Source organism: Myxine glutinosa, chromosome 6 (assembly GCF_964187855.1).
Source record: "Myxine glutinosa chromosome 6, kmMyxGlut1.1, whole genome shotgun sequence".
Taxonomy (NCBI): Eukaryota; Metazoa; Chordata; class Myxini; order Myxiniformes; family Myxinidae; genus Myxine; species Myxine glutinosa.
Window position 1 is genome coordinate 144446179 of NC_136266.1, and position 21002 is coordinate 144467180.

The window sequence follows — 21002 nt, forward strand, 5'->3', positions numbered from 1 at the left end:
CATAGGGGAGAACAGTATTCCATTGAGCTGCGGATGAAAGCCTTGTATGTGGTGAGGAGCTCAGGTGTGCCGAGGAAGGACTTCGCACGACGGAGGATGCCCAGTCGGCGACTGGCTTTGGAGGCCAGCTTGGAAATGTGGTTTTCCCAAGAAAGATCATGGCAGATAGTGAGACTCAAAATCTTGAGCGACAGAACTTCTTGGAGAGGATTGTTGAGAAAGTAGATGGGAGGGTTGTCCAGTCGATCTTTTCGGAGAGACATAGTAAGAGTGTGAGATTTGTCAGGATTGAAAGACATGTTCCACTTGTTTGACCAGTCTGTGATTTTGTCCAGGTCTTCAGAGAGTGAGGAGGCAGCAGACTGCCGATCTGAGGGAAGAGGATTGGAGCGGCAGAGAGTGGAGTCATCAGCAAAGAGATAGAGAGGATTTTCGAGAGAGTCAGAGAGATCATTGATGAAGACCAGAAAAAGCACGGGGCCCAGAACACTGCCTTGGGGAACTCCAGCCTGAACAGGAAGAGGAGATGAGAGAAACCCATTCAGGGCCACACGTTGACGACTAGAGAGGAAGTCCGCCAGCCATGCGTGGAGATTTCCATGGATACCAAAGGAGGAGAGTTTGGTGAGCAGAGCGGGGTGCCAGACCGTGTCGAAGGCACGTGATATGTCGAGGGAGACAGCTCTAATTTCCTGTTTGGCATTGAGGACCTCCATCCATTGTTGAGACAGCAGAAGCAGCATGTCCAGAGTAGAGTGACCTGGTCTGAAACCAAATTGATGATCAGAGATCAAGCCATTGGAGAAGAGGAAAGATTTCATATCCGAAGCAATGATGGAATCCATGACTTTGCTGATAATTGGGAGAAGGCTGATTGGTCTGTAGTTGCTAGGATCTGTTTTTGCACCTTTTTTGTGCAAAGCGGTGATGTTGGCTGATTTCCAAGCAGATGGCAGTTGACCTTGAGCAAAAGAGAGGGTGAAGAGAACAGAGAGAGGGTGAGATAGAGCAGCAGAGCAGGATTTTAGGACCCGTGGGCTGATGCCGTCGGGTCCAGTTGCAGAATCAGAGTCGAGGGTTGACAAACTTTTCCACCTTGTCAGGAGGAAAGGACACGGAGTCCAGGAGCAGCAGGGTACGACTGGGTATGGTGGGTACAGAGAGGGATGGGTTTGGGACACAAGATTTAGAGGCAAACACAGAGTTGAGGCATTCAGCTTTTTCACGTGCGGAGTCAGCTGTGTAGCCGTTTGAGGTAAGGGAGGGGATGGAGGGGGAACAAACACCAGAAACGGATTTGACCAGACGCCACCAGGATTTGGAAGAGGGAGACAGATAAGAGAGTTCGGTCTTGAGAACGGAGAGATATTGTTTCCTGGCTCTCCTGAGGGTGGACACACACTTGTTTCGGGCTTTGTGAAAGGAAATGAGATTTCCTTCCGTTGGATTTGCTTTCCAGGAGACGAAGGCAAGTTGTTTCTGGGCAACAGCCTCACCACAAGATTCCGTGTACCATGGACGGGAGGAAGGGTATGACAACTGAAGACGAGATGGGATAAATCTGTGCATGAGAGAGAGCAATTTACTTTGGAAGAATTCCCAGGATGAGTTGATGTCAGAGGTGGTAGAGATGGGAGACCAGTCCAGATGATTGATGGCTGCTTGAAGACCGTGCCAGTTGGCCTGAGTGAAATGCCAGACTCGACGCTGAGCAGGCTCCCTGAGGATGGTCAGAGAGATGTCCACTTTAACAAGGACATGATCAGATGATCCGATCGGAGCAGAAGAAGAGCAGCAGACATTTTCAGGGAAGTTAGTCATAACCAAGTCCAGAAGAGAAGATGTTCCGTTGACTGAGATCCGGGTCGGGAAATTGACAGATTGTGTCAGTCCCAGTGAGTCGCAGAAGTCCTTTGCTGAGGAGCCATGGCTGGTGAGAGAGGTACCCACACCCAGCCAACTGGCATGATGACAGTTGAAATCACCACATATGAGGAAGAGAGAGTTGGGATGAGTAGATTGAAGTTGGTCCATATCATCAGACAGCGAGATGTAGATTGAGTCATCACTGTTTGGTGGACGGTACAACACACATGAACAAGAGGTGGGAGCGAAGGGGAAGCCGTAGCCAGAGGTATTCCTGGGGGTGAGGTGGAGAGAGTGCAGTGCAGGGCGAGTGAGGAAGAGTTTTTGATAAAGATAGCAACCCCGCCTCCAGGACGAGGCTCAGGTCTATCATACCGGAGGAGGGAGTAGCCCGGGAGAGATACTATGGAATCAGAGACATCATAAAGGAGGAAAGTTTCTGTTAAGCAGATCACGTCTGGTTTGACAGAAGCAACCTGTATGGAGAGATCAGTTAAGTTTGAACGAAGGCCCCGGATGTTTGAGGTCCATACCGTTAATGAAGAGGAAGGGGAGCATCAGATACAGAACAGGGGGGAGGAGGGGTAGGGTAAGATGTGGAAGAGGTGGAAGAGGTAGGGAGAGCTGTTGAAGGTGTGTCAGATTTCAGAATAGCTCGGAGAAAGGGAAGGATGGGGCGGACAAAAGGTTTGATGGTGATTGGGTGAGCCACAATGAGGTGTTATTTGAGGAGGGGGAAGAGCGAGGCAGAAGGTTGGGGGAGATGGAGGTGAGAGTTTGAAGGGGGAAGAAGCGGGGAGGACGCTTTGAGGAGGGGGAGTGAGGGGGGAAATTGAGAAGCAATGAGGGTGGGGAGATTTGAAGGGGAGGGGTGAGGGGGGAGTTTGGGAGGGAAGGGGCAAGGGGAGGGATTTGAAAGGGATGGGATATGGGGGAGATTTGGAGGGGAGGGGTGAGGCAGGAGTCGGGGAGGGGCGAGGGGGCGTCTTGGCGGGGAGGGGTGAGGGGGTAGTTTAGGAGGGAGGGGGCAAGGGGGGAGATTTGAAAGGGATGGGTGATGGGGAAGATTTGGAGGGGAGGGGTGATGGGGAAGATTTGGAGGGGAGGGGTTATGGGGAAGATTTGGAGGGGAGGGGTGAGATTGGATTTTTGAAAGTGTACGATTTATGGGAAACGAACATTTATTGCAAAATGAGTTTCTTGTGACCTTCGAGTTAAAAATACGTTTAAGGATGCTGGATGGAGGATGGAGTGCAGGAGAGTTTAGGGAATGTAGAAAAAAGGCACTATAGGAGATGGATATTTTTTTTGGGATGAATTGATTTGGTGAGCAGGTCGAAAGCAGCCTTTTAAAGAAGAAGAAGAAAAAGGTGTTATAAAATATGACGGAATACATAACTTGAGGGGAAAGTGTAAACATTGAAGGTTAATGAGTGAAAACTATCTGGGGAAATGGGGGAGAAACACGTGGTCGAAGAACGAACGAACGAATAAGAATGAATAAACGAATGAGAACAGAGAAGGAAAATGTTTTTTTTTTTTTTTTTTTTTTTTTTTTTTTTTTTTTTTTTTAGTTGAGATTTACACAAGGAAGTAGGCTATGGGTGAAAAGCCTGGGAATACAGAGAACGAAAGTTATTGGATCACAAAAGACGGACCGCTGAGAGAAAAACAAAGCCTCAAGGTTGTACAGTGCACACTGTACAAGGCCTCAAGACACGACACGGCAAACAGACGATCAATTTATGAAAGATAAACACCGAGAAACAACCAAAGTTGCACACAATAACTTCACACACCGAAAGATAAATACAGTTTCGACAAAATACAATTGTGAACAGACTTAACTTCGAAAAACGTGGAGACCGTGTGGAGCTTCGAAAATCCCTGCCGCCGTCTCCAAGATCTCGCGTCTCCAAGATTCAACAATCTTGAGCAAGCTGAGTGCTGGCTGATATAAAAAGAACATAGTTTTATTTTTATTTAATCTTTCCACTTGTCTGTTTTCGTATGAGTGGCCGTCTCACCGCAGGATTTATTCAACCTCAACATTTATTTGACATTTTCTTCTTTAGTTTAATTTCATTATTGTGCATTTCATTTGTCGTGTTTCTGTTTGTGGGTTCCAGTATAAGCCCCGTGAGCTCCATGTAGTTAAGCACTTTGGTTCTGTCCTGTGCATGCCAACATGTGCCGCCAATTTTCTGCTTTATCGCCTTAGAAGGCCGTAACGGTTTTTACTCCGTCATACGGCGGTGTCAATCGCTGGTGACAGGACATGACTTGACTCTTACCAAGTGATGTGTGACATCTAGCGGATTAGCACAGTAAGAGCTCCTTTGTAACTCGTCTTTAGCTAACCGTAATTCACGACTTTTGAAATGAGCTCTGTTTAGCATTAATACGTCTTCACGTATGTGCTGTGCATGTGTTTACACTGACTGTTTTACGAACTGGGGCACTTTTAACGTGCCGTTGCTAGCGTGAAATGTAATTAAAATAGTCTTTAAACATAATTTTCAGCAGAAAGACAAACTAAATTTAGATGAAACGAATTTAGGAACACGAGAAAAAAAAGTGCAGCTTGTACCCAAGTGACTCCGGCAAGATCATGAATGGGCCTTGGCATGGGTACATGGTGGTCGATCACAATTTTTGTCACCAAGGTGTCAAGTTTTTACTTTATTTTTGAGCTTGGCAGTTAACTTTGAGCAGTGTTGGATACATCTTTCACCTGTATCGATGAGGTGTTTATTTGTATTTTATATTTAATTTTATATATATATATATATATATGTATATATATATATATATATATATATATATATATATATATATATATATAAAAACTAAGAAATAGTAGAAACTCCACAGTACGAGCAGGGCGTCACATTTGCATTGAATAAATAATCGTTAGATTAAATAAGACGTGGACGTAGCTTCAGGACGTCGATCTTTAATTGTCGACAAGCTTTCGACCAACAAAGGTCTTCTTCTGAGTCGGCCCCAAGTTCAACGGAAGTGAAGCGCACCTTCTGGTGGAAGTGCGGTAACTGGAAGGTGCGCTTCACTTCCGTTGAACTTGGGGCCGACTCAGAAGAAGACCGTTGTTGGTCGAAAGCTTGTCGACAATTAAAGATCGACGTCCTGAAGCTACGTCCGCGTCTTATTTAATCTAACGATTATATATATATATATATATTTTAATAGGCTTTGACTGTCTGCCTTAATGTTGTGCTACATCTTCAGACAAAGGAAGAGCAATCTCAAATAACCAGCCAGGTGACGGGGCAGATTGGTTGGCGCCGTGAAGGCATCAAGTATCGGAGAAACGAACTTTTCCTGGACGTATTGGAGAGTGTTAATCTGCTCATGTCACCACAGGGTAAGATCGCACTGATGTTTCTCTTGGTTTCCACACCCCATCTGTTGTGATTGGGGATGGGTCACCAATGACCTTAATTTTGCAACAAACTGAGGTTTTTTTTTTTTTTTTTTAAATAGATTCTGAAATGTGATCTGTACCCTTTGGCAGGTCAGGTGCTGAGTGCACACGTGTCTGGACGTGTCGTCATGAAGAGCTATCTCAGTGGCATGCCAGAGTGCAAGTTTGGCATGAATGACAAGATTATAATTGAGAAGCAAAGCAAAGGAGGAACTGATGAGACGGCCAAAAGGTGGGCTATTGTTTGGTTGTGCCTCAAAGATATTCCCCTCTTAAATGGAGGATAAGCCAAGAGTGAGGCAGAAGGTGGGAGAAAAGTTTAGGTGGGAGAAAGATGTTTGGGTTTCTTGAGTAAAGATGGAAAGGTAGCGCTCCTGTTTTGTGTCCGAAGCATATAACCTTGTGATGTGACCCCTAGTTGTAACTACCAAGTTTGAGATTCGTGAAAGCTGTGTTTTGCACAATGTTCGTGTTGTCTTCCAATGTCCTTTTATTTTGTGTGAAAGCACACTGATGTCTTTGTAACCTCTGACACCCAAAGTGGAAGAAGGTTATGTTTTTTCGTCATGCATGTCTGAATAGGATATTAAATTTTGGAAAGATTCAGACAAAATCTCGTGGACAGGTTGGCTGTGTGACAAACTGATTAGTGATCCTTGACCATTGAGAGGTGGGACCAAAAACGATATGTCGCTTGATTTCAAATGTTTGGAGGAGACGAGAACAAACCGATTAGATTTTGATTCAGGTCCATTTGATTCAGATCTGGCCTATCGGTGGAAACAAAACTGTTAACCCTGGTGGAGCTATGTTCTCTGCTGAGTGTCGTCATAGTTCCACTTGTGATGTTCAAGCACCACCACAAGGTTTAAATTGTTAAATGAAATGTATTCATTATTTGCTTGTTGAAACTGCCAATATCGAGAGACTGCTCCCTTTCTCTTTCATTCCTCTTTTCCCCCTCCTGGAACAAGCGCCCACACTCTTCAATCGCACTCCTCCCTCCAGGTCTTTAAAACAGCTGTCCACCACCATCTCTTATCTTCCCCCATCCAAAACCTTAATCTTTTCTAACCCTGTTAATCCATCCCCTTGAAGTTTCCTGCTTTCTCTCCTGAAAGTCTTTGTCGTGTCAATTTTGTTTATCCCGTGTACCCTGCCCCATCCCTCTCCCTTCCACTGATCTACCACTGACCCTGTTCTCTACTGTTATGCTTCCCACTCTCCCTTGCCCCCCCCCCCCCCTCGTCTCACGCTCCCATTATGTTTTGTTAGCTCTTGCATGAGCCTTGATTTGGTGTGCCAAAAAAGTTACAAACTGGTCACGTCTCGGGTGTGCTGGGTTTTGGGTATTGAGACTTTACCTAATATTGCTTCTGTGCTCTGGTTCTTGCAGTGGCAAACAGTCCATTGCGATTGATGACTGCACCTTCCATCAGTGTGTACGATTGAGCAAGTTTGAGTCTGAGCGTAGCATCAGCTTCATCCCACCTGATGGCGAGTTTGAGCTCATGAGGTGAGCAGTTGAGTATCGAGTAACAGAGGTACATAACTATGAAATAAATAAATTGGAGCTATGGCCTGCAGCTGCCAAACATAGGTGAAACTTGATTGGTGTTGAGCAGCTGTAGTTTTAGTTGTGCATTATTTTTTTTGGCCTAGTAAATTTACAGTTTGGGGTTTCCTTCAGATACCGGACCACAAAGGACATAATCCTGCCATTCCGTGTGATTCCCCTTGTGAGGGAGGTAGGCCGAGCAAAGCTGGAGGTGAAGGTTGTCATCAAATCAAACTTTAAGCCATCACTGCTGGCGCAGAAGATCGAGGTGTGTTTATACACTTTATTTGCATTAAGGAAAAGGGTGGTGGCTGTGTGGGACTGCATTTTGCATTTTGTGGTTGAGAAATGTGATTTTTATTTTTATTTTGCTTAGGTGCGTATCCCAACACCATTGAATACCAGTGGAGTCCAAGTTATTTGTATGAAGGGAAAAGCAAAGTACAAAGCCAGTGAAAATGCCATTGTATGGAAGTGAGTATTGCGAAGTTTTGGTACGGCCTTGTGAATCACATTTTCCATCATGCAGTGAGATTTGAGCAAATTCCTCCCTTGACAGACTGAAGCGCATGGCTGGGATGAAGGAGTCTCAAATCAGTGCAGAGATCGAGTTGCTTCCTACAAATGAGAAAAAAAAGTGGGCTCGACCTCCCATTTCGATGAACTTCGAGGTATTTCCACCATTCCCTCCTTTTTGTGGTTGAGAATGGCAGCTTTGAAGTTCAACAACATATGTCAGTTGAAACTATTGATGATTATGATCGTGTCCTAGTCCTTGCCCCATTACATCCCCTCTGGGAAAAGCAATGCTTTGGAAACCGGCAAAGGTTTAAGATTTTGAAATGCATAATTTGGGAGGGGGTGGGGGGAGAGGGGCAATTGCAAAGTGATATTTTCTGGAATAAATTGTGTAATTGTTCATTTAAAATGCACAACAGCTAGTTTTTAGATTCAGGGATGCATTCCTAGAAAGTATGACGTCAAGCAGACGAGATATCTCCAGAGCCATTGTTATAATGGAGGGGGACGCTTTTCCAGGGTATATTTTCAGTCACCCTAACATAACCTTGACCTCACTTAACTACAGACAATAATATAGGACTTGTTGCTTTGCTGATGGGAATATCAATGGTTGTGTAATTGGAAAACAAAAAAAAATTGTTAATAGGGGAAAAAAATAAAAATTGGCCAGTGTATAGATATGGTCTAGCCATACATTTGGAGCGAGGAGGGGGGGGGGGACTACAACAACAACATGCATTTTAAGGCCATTTTCCCTGCTAGAGTGGGGGTTAGCCTTGCGGTACCCATGACAATCTTCTCCATTTTGCCCTATTTTCTGCATCTCTCCTTGTTAACCCCCTTGCCTGCATTTCTTCTTCCACCATCTTTAGCCAAGTCTTTCTCTGTCTTCCCCGTCCTCTACTTCCTTCTACATTAATTTCCATCACTCTTCTCAACCAGTCACTTTCATCCTTCCTCAACACATGACCAAACCATCTCAACCTGTTCCTCTTCACAGCATCAATCACAGGCAATATTCCCATCATCTTTCGCAATTCATCATTTGTCTTCCTCTCTCAACGATACTCCGCACATCCATCGAACCATTCGCATTTCCACCCTTTCCAGCCTTTGTTGCTGCTCTAGATTCATTACCCATGTCTCGCTCCCATAAATCATAACACTTCTCACACATGCAGCATACACCTTTCCCTTCAGCTTCAGTGACACTCCCCTTCTCATCAGCACGCCACTCAGTTCCCGAAACTTCCTCCATGCACATCTCACTCGAGCAACCTTTGCCGAGTCTGATCCACCTTCTCCATTCAGCATGTCTCCGAGGTTGCAAAATGTTTTCACACCTTCCAGCCTCATGCCGTCTCCAAGATACAACTCAACATTTCCTCCATCTGCAGCTCCCTCTGTGCACACCTTACATTTGAATGTAGCTGCCACACTGGTAAATGACCCTCAGACAACTACATTTTTGATGAACCCACTCAGCGCACATTGTTCATTGAATAGAGTTCACTCCGACACCCTTCCTGCACACAGCACACGGCCACTTCCCAGTTCTTTCCACCTCATCACGCTTTACCACTTGCCATCACCTTCGTCTTTCCGATATTCACCTTCAGACCTTTTGTCTCCATACATTCCTTCCACTTGTTAATCTTTTCCTTCAGTCAATCCATACTTTCCGCAATCAACACCAGATCATCTGCATACAACAACTCCCACGGTAAACCCTCCTTTCCGTTCTGAGCCAGCACCTCCATCACAGCTACAAATAGTAGTGGACTTAGTACCGACCCCTGATGCACTCCCACCTTCACCTCAAACTCACCACTGTTCCCGTCCTTCGTCCTTTCAGCTGTGCGCGCTCTTTTGTACATTGCCATCACTACTCTGATCAACCATTCCTCCACTCCTAACTTCCTCAATGCCCATGTCAATACTTTGCGTGGAACCCTATAGGATATTCATATATCCTATTCATATACCCTATAGGGGGGACTGTTAAGATATTCATCCCAGCCTTTTTCAATGCTGAATTGCAAATGTACAACACACGAAGAGGAAGATGACTATTAATTCTCATCCTTCCCCTCTATTTTGATCATACTGTCTGGGGTACGTATTAGCCATGGGCCATGGCAGGAAACAAACTGAAGTCTCCTCGTCTGTGCCTTTGCTTAAATGCTATAAAAAACGGGGCTTTCCATTTCCTCAGCATAGCTATGATGGCTCATCGTTGGAGCAAGAAAAAAAAAAAAATCCTGGGAGATCCTGCACTCTGTGCGGAGATAGCCAGCGTTGCAAGTTGGCATTTGCAGTTTCGCCATGTGTGCCCATGTACCTTTTTTTTTTTTTTTTTTTTTTTTTTTTTGTTAGTTAAACCCTCGCCAGTATTATTGCATTTGAGTGTTTGTCTCTTTGCCGCACAGAATAAATGATTTTCTCGGCAACCGTTGGTCCAATTGACAGGAAATTTGCACTATCGGTGCACCGCCTGTAGAATTTTTAATGATAATCATGATGTCATGTCACGTGGTACAGGCACCATCTTGGAAATGCTGAAAAACTTTGCACCTCTATCTCAAAGCGCTGCATAGAAAATATTGAGACATTGCTCATTGTAAATAACTATCCATGGGGAATAACATATGTTAATGATTGGCATAGGTTCCTCCATTATGATGTCATAATTCGACAAGTACAAAACTTCATCCGATCAAGGTAATTTCTTGAGCGTCTAGGGCTAAAGCCCCTGTCACACCTTGACTATTTAGCCAACAAATAACCACCTTTAGAGGCCATTTTTCCCCGCAAGCGGGGGTTGGCCTTTCGGGAACCGTGGTTGTTGTTTTTCGGTCCCCTTTTTGAAGCAATGTTTTACGGCCGGATGCCCTTCCTGACGCCAACCCTTTTTGCCGCCTTTAACGACAAACAGGGAATTACCAGTGAACTGGTCCTCAATTAGCCGACCTCGGAGGGATGACAGGCTGAGTCAACCCCCTGGCGTTAATTCAGCGATCGACCGGGATTCGAACCCAGGATCCTAAGCTGGCACCCTAGCCGCTAGCCCAACACCAGGGTTCCAATTTAGCCAACAAATGCTGGCGTATAAAAAAAAAATAAAAAAAATAAAAAAATTTGAGTGCTGGTGTGAGTCATACGCTGGCATACGTCGACAAATTTTGTGCATGCACGAAATTTGTCGATGAGCTCGGCGTACTACGACGTATGCCAGCGTGCTCAACGTAGCCAAATTTTTCATATGTCGGCATACGCTGGCTAAAACGTCAAGGTGTGACAGCGGCTTAAAGGGATGGAGAACAAAGATTTCATCGGTCACGTGGTTCGGCCACCATATTTGTTTTAACACAGAAGCCTTAACCACAAAAAAACACGCCCTGGCGAGGATCCACAAACACTTTTTTTTTTCTTTTTTCTTTTGCATCACAAACCTTCCAGAGTTCCCTGAATCCACTGTAGTTGGATTTATTGGAATCCGTTCTCAAGTTGTAATATGACAAATACACGTCTCCTTTTATAATACTGTATAGATGGAAGACAAATATGAAACGTGAACAAATGACAAATGCTCATTGGGATGGGGGAGGTGTGGGTGTGGGTGTGGAATGCATTGGTTACAGGGAGGGAGATCAGGCCTTCATGTCTCGGTCGGACAACTTGAATAATTTGTTGGCTGGGAAGGCAATGTCAGAATTGGCGCAATATGGGAAGTATGAATATGGGAAATGGGAAGTCGGTGCAATATGGTTCCTCCCTCGCCCTGATCGCACAGAAGTCGTCACCGAGATGGTGGGACCTGAGTGTTGGGAAAATACGATATGGAATTCCGATACTAATGTCGAGTGACTAAGCGATGTACTGTACTATAGAGAACTGTGATATAAGATCAAACGTACGGTGCTCGTTCATTAAGGTATTTCATGGATTAACGTGCTTGTGTTACAATGTGTCCGGTGTTCATGTTTATTGAGTCGTGAACTGCGACAAAATGTAATGTTATGAACAAGTGCCGATAATGGTTCGGAAGCTGCTCCAAATGCTGCACCTCTATGATAACAAACATGTTGGAAAACTATAGAATGTGCATTCCTAATTTATCCAAAAGGTTATCCCACAAAGTAAATCCAATATGCCCAAAACGGCTCATTGATCTTCATGACCGGAAGTACGGTACTGATTTTAATTTATTATTTTCGTCCACCCCTCACCCCCCCCCCCCCCCCCCCCAAGATGTTGCCTGTACCACGTGCCCTATGACGTCATAATTTTCATTATAAAATTACACGAGGCATTCCAATGATAAAGTGCATCAGACTAACAGTTGCAGCGATAAATAAATACATTTTAATACAGATTCGATAAAGCGTTGAACTTGTCAAATTATGACATAATGAAGGCACCGATGACTTCATTATCATCAACCTATCTTCTGTCCCATGGGGAGTAATTGACGATGAGCCATGTTTAAATTTTTTTCCATTGAGCAGTTTGGGAGATATAGAGATATAGAGGTGTAACGTTTATAACGATTACTCCCCATGTAATGTATATAGGGTGTACAAAGATGGCATCTGTACCATGTGACTGACATCACAATTATTATGAATATGTACCATGTGACACGCTGCAACTGCAACAAAAAAAAATAAAAACCAGAGTGGAGGCGCTCATATGGTAATGGTCCGTGTCGATCGGACCAACGGTTGCTGAGAAAATAAATTTATAAAAACGCACGTTCGCAACCGAATGCCTACCCCTGCTTTTCGCTTTGTGAGCGCAGGGTAACGGCCTGGTCATGTGCTCTGCACAGCGCAGCTGCATGTCCATACCAAAATACATAAATGTCACTACACCCAATAACATACACCACTACATACAACGATGTTGAATAAAATATTCTTCCATTTATAACCTTGCCCTGAAACAAGTTGTAAGAGCTGCTCTACAGTAACCCGCTCCGTGCTCCACGAAGAGGTTTAACGAGTTCCTCTTGTGGACTCTTCCATTCCACTTCGTGTTGGGGGGAGGGAGGGACGAGGAGAATGAACTGGTTCAAGTTTGGGGGGGGGGGGGGGCGGTTGAAATTAACCGGTGTTGTTTAATTGACTCGATGTAACTATAAACTGCACTGTCACAGAAAGATCCCGCAGTATCCTCCGTGAAGTGTCGGTGAATTATCTCGGCCTTTAACGAATTAAATTTACTGTCTGCTGGAAAGGTCAGGTGTCAAACTACCCAGCAAAACCTTTGCCAAGAAAATGATCTGGTAGAAAGAGCATGATGCCTTATAAAAAAATATAAAAAACACATTTAGAGGCCATTTTTCCCCGCAAAGCAGGGGTTGGCCTTTTTCGGGGACCGTGGTTGTTGTTGTTTTTTCGGTCCCCTTTTTGAAGAAATGTTTTACGGCCGGATGCCCTTCCTGACGCCAACCCTTTTTGTCGCCTTTTTGCGACAAGCAGGGAATTACCAGTGAACTGGTACTCAATTAGCCGACCTCGGAAGGATGACAGGCTGAGTCAACCCCCTGGCGTTAATTCAGCGATCGACCGGGATTCGAACCCAGGATCCTGGTATCCTAAGCTGGCACCCTAGCCGCGAGCCCAACACCAGGCTAATGATAATTATTAATGCCTTGATGATTATTAATGATTATGATTTAATGTATAGTATATTGGAAGAAAAACATAATAAAATAAAATAAAGAAGACAAGGAATTAACAGTCAGATGAGCAGTTTTTGCATCAAATTTCTGAAAAACGTAATTGATGCATGCTCCTCACGATTGTCATATACTGTATGTTGTAAAGGAGCATTGGGCCAACGTAATTTTGTTCCAGTGGGTCGACGTTGGAAGGGAGCATTGGCTCAACGTTGGACAGACTTTGGAAAATAGACGTGTTTGCAACCAATAAACATCATTGGGCAAACCTTGGAAAATAGACGTCGTGCTTACAACCAATAAACGTCACCCAGACGTCAATTCGCTTGCGACAAATTGACAAAATGCCGCATTGGCCTAACGGAGTTGTTCGTTGGGAACAGTAGAGCAAGCAGACTTCACCAGGGTTTCATCTATGTAATAATCGGTTTGTCAGGTTTACATCTCATCCCAAACCACGAGTTGCAGTCGAGAAAAAAAATCATTTGGGCAAACCTCTTCCTTCGTCTCACCACCCATAAATGCCTAGACAAAGAATATGGCTTGGTGTTGTTGCAAGACTTTGTTGATTGTGATTGGCTCTTGGGAAGTGATATCAATCAAACCTTACTGCACCAGTGGCTGCTTTGAATTAAAAAAACATTTTTTATTAGAACTACGAACGACTAAATCCTCAGGCCCCTAGGCTTTCTTGTGGAGACATAAACATCACATGTTTACTATTCATTCAACAATGCATCAAATTGCAAAAAGTGCAATAACATGTGACTTCTTTTCATTCTTCAGGTTCCTTTTGCTCCATCGGGCCTCAAGGTGCGATACTTGAAAGTGTTTGAGCCCAAACTGAACTACAGCGATCACGACGTCATCAAATGGGTCCGGTACATCGGACGCAGTGGGTTGTATGAGACACGGTCTTGATGCGTAGTTCTTCATGAAGGAGGTTGAGGAGCAGATGTCGGCTCAAAAGCTCATTTGTTTAAGCATCTGTTATAACAAGATAAAGGTCAATTTGGTGAATTGAGCCCTGAATTGTCTGTTTTGGATTTATTTTTTTATGGGGGTGACATCTTATTTTGTCGGTGATGGTGTTTGAGAGCCCTGTTACCTGGTCTTGTGATGAAAAAATTGTGGCATACTTGATGAGCCATGCAGAAGATGCTTTGAGATGAAACCCCAAATGGTGGATGAAACTTGGCAGGCGAGGGGCGATGATCGAGAAAGATCCGGTTCTCTTGGAAAGTGAAACCTCAGGTAAGGCAGAGTGAGGTTGAGTGCATGAGGTGTCATTTTGGCCATAAACGTATCCAAAGTATTCCTGTCCAAGTTGGGATGTTATTATTTGTGCTCTCGACCGTACTACTTGCACCTTCCTCCCATCCTCCATACCGCCCCCTCTCCCCGAGGTTTACGCCCTCAAGTTGTAATTCCTCGACCACTCGCTATTTGTCGTGATATTGTCCTCCATTGAACTGTACCGTTAAAATGTACTCGTGACTTTCTGCTTCGGCTTATATAAGTGCTCGACTAATTTTTCTTTTCTATCCCAAAATGGTTGTTGTCATGTTGGACACTATACTCTGATGTGATGACCTTGTGATTCTTTGTTTATACAATGAACGTATTGGTCTGGTGGTGGTGAGAACGTTTAACTTGCTCCCTTGTGCTAGGTACGTTGTTGACCAATGTGTGCATTCGAGCAATGGCACATTCAGCTTCTGGCCAATAAATGCGGTACAGATTAATCCACCCGAGGTTTTGCCTTGTTTATTCTGCGTGTTTGTTGGTTAATCCCTGGTGTTGGCTTAGCAGTTAGGGTGCCGGCTTAGGATCCGAGGATCCTGGGTTCAAATCCCAGTCGATCGCTGAATTAACGCCAGGGGGGTTGACTCAGCCTGTCATCCTTCCGACGTCGGCAAATTGAGTACCAGCTTGCTGGGATGAATGATCCCGGTGTGTACCCCGGTTTAGAATAGGTACACCGTATCCCTGCACATCGTAAGAGGCGACCAAGGGTTGGCGTCAGGAAGGGCATCCGGCCATAAAAACATTGCCTCAAACAGGGAACCATGATTGTCATGGGGCCCGCAAGGCTAACCTCCGCTCTAGTGGGGAAAATGGCCTTAAAACAATCATTCATTCTGCGTGTGACGGTTATTTTTTTTTATTTTTCTCCTTGACCAAGGCCAAAGTTTGAGATTCAAATTGTATGGATCATAGATGTTGTCCATCTTCAAAAGAAATATACTATGATCACACAAGTGATTACTGGAGGTTTTAAATTGGGTTCCCCATTTACCACCCCACCGACTGATTGAAATACTTGTGCTCAGCTTTGCCCTTGATGTAGGTTTCTCGATGATGGGCAGATGTCCTTAACCTACTGGTTGTGGACTGTTGGCACAAACAAAATTGAACTACTGGATGTTTTCTATTTCAAAGGTCAGATATGAAATCAAATCTCCAAATCTCCCAGGGTCCCCTGGCTGACAGCATTTTACCTTGGAGTGACGTGGCTAACCTGAACGGGGATCGTGCCCTCTGTTCGTACTTGTCTTATCAGGGCAGCCAAGTAAGGACCGGCAATTCATTGGGGAAGAACGCTCATCTTTGGCACCATCGATGGCACCATCGATGGCGGGGTACTGATCCTGTACCCCACCATCGATGGTGCCCAACATGGCAAGCTGCAGTGCAGCCTTGCCCTCCACCAGAGATCTCTGCTTGGCCTGCTTGCCTTTTACCACTTGCATGGTACTTTGTCCCCAGCACAGCACGGGGTGATCCCACGGGGCAAAGCTTGAAACGGGGCTTGCGTTCTGCCTTTATACGAGCAAACTAATGTTGACGATCTTGATAAATATTGTCCATCACAGCATGTGTAACATAGGCCACGAGCGGCCGTGTGCTTCAGCCAATCGCGCACTTCATTTCAGACTGTACATACAGTAGTGGCGCAGCTGTCATGGCAACCTACATGTCATCAGATGCAGCTACGGAAGGTGACTAAATGACAATAACATTTCATGCTAAAGTATCTGCCTTTGGATTACATTGATATCTACTTACCAGATGCGAGGGGGTGTAGGACCTCGGATCGCCCACACTCCTGAACAGTTTCCCCATCTCCACATATACTACATACTGTCGCACGAACCCTTCGGTTAATACCAGGGCTTGCGGATGACTAGAACGGATTTACTTGAGGCGATAACCAAACACGGATTCTACTTATGTAGCGAGGGAAGAGGAAGAAGCGGGAGAAGCGCTTATCTTCAGCGAACCGATGGCAGCTGCAGGGAAATGAATGTACTCGCCGCCGAATTAGAATGTACAAAAAATAGAGATTTATTCACGGACCCGATAAGGAACGTGATGGTAATCAAATAATGGGCCTAAATTGGGATCCCACACACCGCACTTCAAATACGCCACACAGGAATGGATTACGAAAGGAAATGTCTCGTTGTGTAAATGTTCTGTGGTGCGTCCCTATCTGTCTGTGGTCTGTCGTCCCCACTTGGCTCCAAGCTCCAAAGCACCGCGAAGGCCCGAGCCAACGCCCGCGAGGTGCGTGCACCACTCCAAGCTCCAGAAGCACCGATCACACACGAGGCCCAAAAGCACCACGCGCCCAACGCAGGCTAGCGAAGAACCCAAAAACTCAAGCAAGAGCTGGACGTGCAAGAGGATGTGCTGCGCAAGACGTGCCGGATCTGCCAGAGAGCTGCGCAAGACAGAAGCGCCGGATGTCCAAGAGTGCAAGAGAACTGCTGGATCTGCAAGACCAAGAGGGAAAATGTCCTTCGGCATGCCCCTATATAACCTTGCGGCAGTGACGTCAGCCAATCAGTGCCCTCCACCGAATCACAGGCCTATGGTGTGGTAATAGCTCGTGCTACTCGATGTGGCTAGGCCTGCCGGAGGTGTAGTTGGTGGTGGCCATCATCGGCGGTGTCCTGGCCTGGTTTCCTTGCCTGTTCCTTCTGAAGTCTGTCGGGGAAGGGAATTATTTAATGTTTCACTAAGGGCCTGTCTAAATGTCTGTTGGTGTGCATTGCCAGAAGTGACGAAGGTTTGACTACCAGGTTTGACGCACAGGGGCTATTATCTTAATCCCTACACTATCTAACACTTGAACATCCTGGTATGTTCATAAGCAGACATCTCAACCCGACAAACCGGACTAACTTATTACAAGGAGATTCCTTATCGTGACAGTTGAAGCATGTTACCTATTCAGATCTACCTGGCTCTAGATACTCCTTTACCCGACCAACATAATACTTTATAGTTAGAATTCCCATTCGGTTATACACAGCTATATAATAGACACAAGATGGCGCTATAAGTTTTTGCTAATTGGCATAACTGATGTGCAACTTTTTGCACTGACAAGTTATGAATTCTTTGTGATTTTTCGACTAAATATATGCAAAATTTCAGAGGTGGGTCACGAAAGTAAAAACTACACGTTTTGCTTGTTCGGCCCACGCTATATTGAAGGAAGAAGACCTTCAGCCCTCGCTTGCACATATCTCCCATTGCCCACTACAAAAAAGGGAGGACTATACAAATACCAACGAGAGAGATGAACCCTGGAACCTACATGTAATAGAGCAGAGCCGACCATCGATGCGATTTGACGTTTATTTCCTTAGTTTCCCAAAAGAGAAGGTGCCTCCACTGACCTCACACACAGGTATGTGACCATTGTGGCGCATGCGGTCACGTGCTACAGCTCAGGGTCTGTTGGCCTTGGGAAGTGAACGAAATGTCGCTTCAGACCGGGGCTGCTCTTGCTTGTTTATTACATTAGCAGAGTTGGTTTACTTTTTTTGTTTGATGTGCCTTTTTGTTTAAAAAAAAAAAGGGAATGACCGAACTGTGGTCACAACCTGCAACAAAATCCGGTAATGGGTCGATTGGGAAACATTTAATGCTTTAATATAGACATTTGAAAGACATTTCCATAAATAAATGAACACTTTTTGTTGTGCGCTTTGGGTGAAATTTTATTTTGTAATATTTTACTTGATATTCCTGCAGATCGCACAAGATCTGCCTGCAACTTTCTTGGTTAAACTGCCAAAATCAAGACTTTGCTCACCTTCACTCCTTCATTCCTCTTCTCCTGCCGCTGGAACAAATTCCCTCACTCTTCAATCCCACTCCTCCCTCCAGGTCTTTAAATCAGCTGTTCACCACCATCTCTTATCTTCCCCCATCCAAAACCTTGATCTTTTCTACCCCTGCTAATTTCACCCCAGATCCACTTTTGAAATACCAACCTTTTCCTGGAAGTCCTTGTAGTATCCTTGTTTTTTTGTTTTTTTGTTTTTATATACTTCTCACACCCCCACCCGTTTCCCACGCCTCCCCCTCCCCCCAAGCCCTCTCCCGCCTACAGATCTCCCGATGTCCCTGCTCTCAAATGTTTGTGTGCTTCCCCATCTCTCCCCATCTTGTCTACCGCTCCCCTTATTATATAGCTCCCCTTATTATATACTTTGTGTGTCTGTTTTGATTTTTTGTGATAAATGTTAGCTTTCACGAGCCTTGATCCTGTATACAAAAAAAAAAAAAATTCAGTTAGTGAGATGCAGTGTGCTAATCTTCATCCTGATGGAAGGAAGGAGACGAGAGGAGCCCAAATAGGCCACCTTTCAACAAGACAAATTCCGATTGGATGCTCCTTGCTGACATCGCCTCCCAATGTTCCATGTGGGAGGAGCCTGTTCAGTGTCTAGCGCTCCAAATGGAGCTTGCGGACCATTGCAAGATCCTATTCATTAATGCCTGGAACACACGAGTTAGCGTTCCTCTTTGCACAAATAAGCAAAGGGAACGCACAGACTAATTTTGCTGACACGACATAGGAACTCTCAACCTCTTCTGTGCATGCTTCTCTTGGATTTTTAGAATAGAAGGTTGTGGCTTACTTTAACAACCTTACATACAACAACCTTGCTTGCTTCAGGTTGATTATTGCAAATGCAATAATCAACCTGAAACCTCCGCTAGTTTTCTTGACCGAGGATGGGTTCAGCGCTCAGGTATTCAACAGCGACGCTGACATTGTCATGAAGTATCTGCCATGATCTTTCCTGGGAAAACTACATTTCCAAGCTGGCCTCCAAAGCCAGTCGCCGACTGGGCATCCTCCGTCGTGCGAAGTCCTTCCTTGGCACACCTGAGCTCTTCACCACATACAAGGCTTTCATCCGCAGCTCAATGGAGTACTGCTCTCCCCTCTGGGCTGGTGCTCCTGCCTCACACCTAGCTCGTCTTCACGCTGTTGAAACCAAAGCGTTCAGAATCATTGGAATCTCCCGCGATGACGCTATCTCCGAGGGCCTTTCACTTAATCGCCGCAGGCAAGTTGGTGGTCTTTCCGTCTTCTACCGACTCCTCTCCGGCCTTGCTCCCCCAGCTCTCTGGGCTCTGTCCCCCAAATATTCCTGCAGGTCGCACAAGATCTGCCTGCAACCCTCATGGTTAAACTGCCAAAATCAACTCTGCTCACCTTCACTCCTTCATTCCTCTTTTCTCCTGCCTCTGGAACAAACTCCCTCACTCGCTTCAATCCCACTCCTCCCTCCAGGTCTTTAAAACGGCTGTTCACCACAATCTCTTATCTTCCCCAATCCAAAACCTTGATCTTTTCTACCCCTGCTAATTTCACCCCAAATCCACTTTTTTGAGGCGACTTTTGACTTCTTTCCTGGAAGTCCTTGGTGTCCTTGCGTTTTATACCTATCCTGCCTCCCCCCAGGCCCTCTCCCTCCAAAAACATCTCCCGATGTTCCTGCTCTCAAATGTTGTTTCCTCCCCTTCTCTCCCCATCTTGTTGACCGCTCCCCTTTTTATATACTTTGTTTGCTTCTTTGTTTGATTTGTTTGTTTGATAAATGTTAGCTCTTTCACGAGCCTCGACTCTGTATACAAAAAAAAATAAAAAATAAAAATGAAAACGTCCATTTCGTCTGCATTAAAGTTTTGTTGAAGAAAAGCGACAGTTAAAGATTTTTGAGTTGGGAGGCATCATGGGCCTTTTGTTTCGAGCTATGCTGATAGACAGGCCTCAGCGATCGATGCAGTGGTCTGTTTATAAACCACCTATATGTGCTTTGTTGTGTTGTACTTCCCTCTCTCTCCCCATTTTGTCTCCGGGTTCCTTTGTTACCCTGCGCTCGCGAAGCGAAAAGCGCGGTTAAACATTTATGTGCGTACGTGTGCCGGGTCCATTTTAAAAATTCATTTTCTTGGCAACCGTTGGTCCGATTAACATGACATTTTCACCATAGGAGCGCTGCCTCCTGTAGAATATTTTAATGAATTGTCCTGTTATGCCAATAACTCCTAAACTCCCCCCTTGCCCTTCCCCTCCTAAACTCGCCCCCCCCAACCCCTCCCCTTCAAATCTCCCCCCCAACCATCCCTCCAAAATTCTCCCTCCCACCTCCCCACATCATCTCCCTTCTATCTCATACCTCCACCTCCCCAAACCTTCTACTTTCCTCTGCCCCCCCCCCCCCCTCAAACAACCCCTCACTGTGCCTCATCCCATCACCATCAAACCTTTCGTCCTCATCCTTCCCTTTCTTGTAACTCTTCTGTAATCTCTGACACTATCAACTGCTCTTCCTACCTCCCCCTCATCCTTCATCTGACCCTAACCCTCCCCTGTCCTGCACCCGATACTCCCCCTCTCTCCTCATTAACGGTATGGACCTCAAACATCTGGGGCCTTAGCTCAAACCTGACTGATCTCTCCATTCAGGTTGCATTCTGACAATCCAGACTTGATCTGCTTAACAAACATTCTTCCTTCAAGATGTCTGTTTCCTTAATATCTGTTCCTGGTTACTCCCTCCTCCGGTATGATAGACCTGAGCCTCGTCCTGGTGGTGGGGTGGCCATCTTTA

At 45.3% G+C, this 21002-nt stretch overlaps 1 protein-coding gene across 1 annotated transcript in view; it reads left to right on the forward strand.

Annotated features, from left to right (window-relative positions):
* Positions 1 to 14823, forward strand: part of AP2M1 (adaptor related protein complex 2 subunit mu 1) — a 39637-nt gene extending 24814 nt beyond the window's left edge. Inside the window, exons 5-11 of the mRNA XM_068121241.2 lie at positions 5116 to 5251; positions 5402 to 5543; positions 6708 to 6827; positions 7002 to 7137; positions 7246 to 7343; positions 7429 to 7540; positions 13861 to 14823. Of these exons, the coding sequence (XP_067977342.1) occupies positions 5116 to 5251; positions 5402 to 5543; positions 6708 to 6827; positions 7002 to 7137; positions 7246 to 7343; positions 7429 to 7540; positions 13861 to 13995 (879 nt within the window). The 3' untranslated portion in view covers positions 13996 to 14823. The remainder of the gene's footprint in view (positions 1 to 5115; positions 5252 to 5401; positions 5544 to 6707; positions 6828 to 7001; positions 7138 to 7245; positions 7344 to 7428; positions 7541 to 13860) is intronic.
* Positions 14824 to 21002: the final 6179 nt, after the last annotated feature.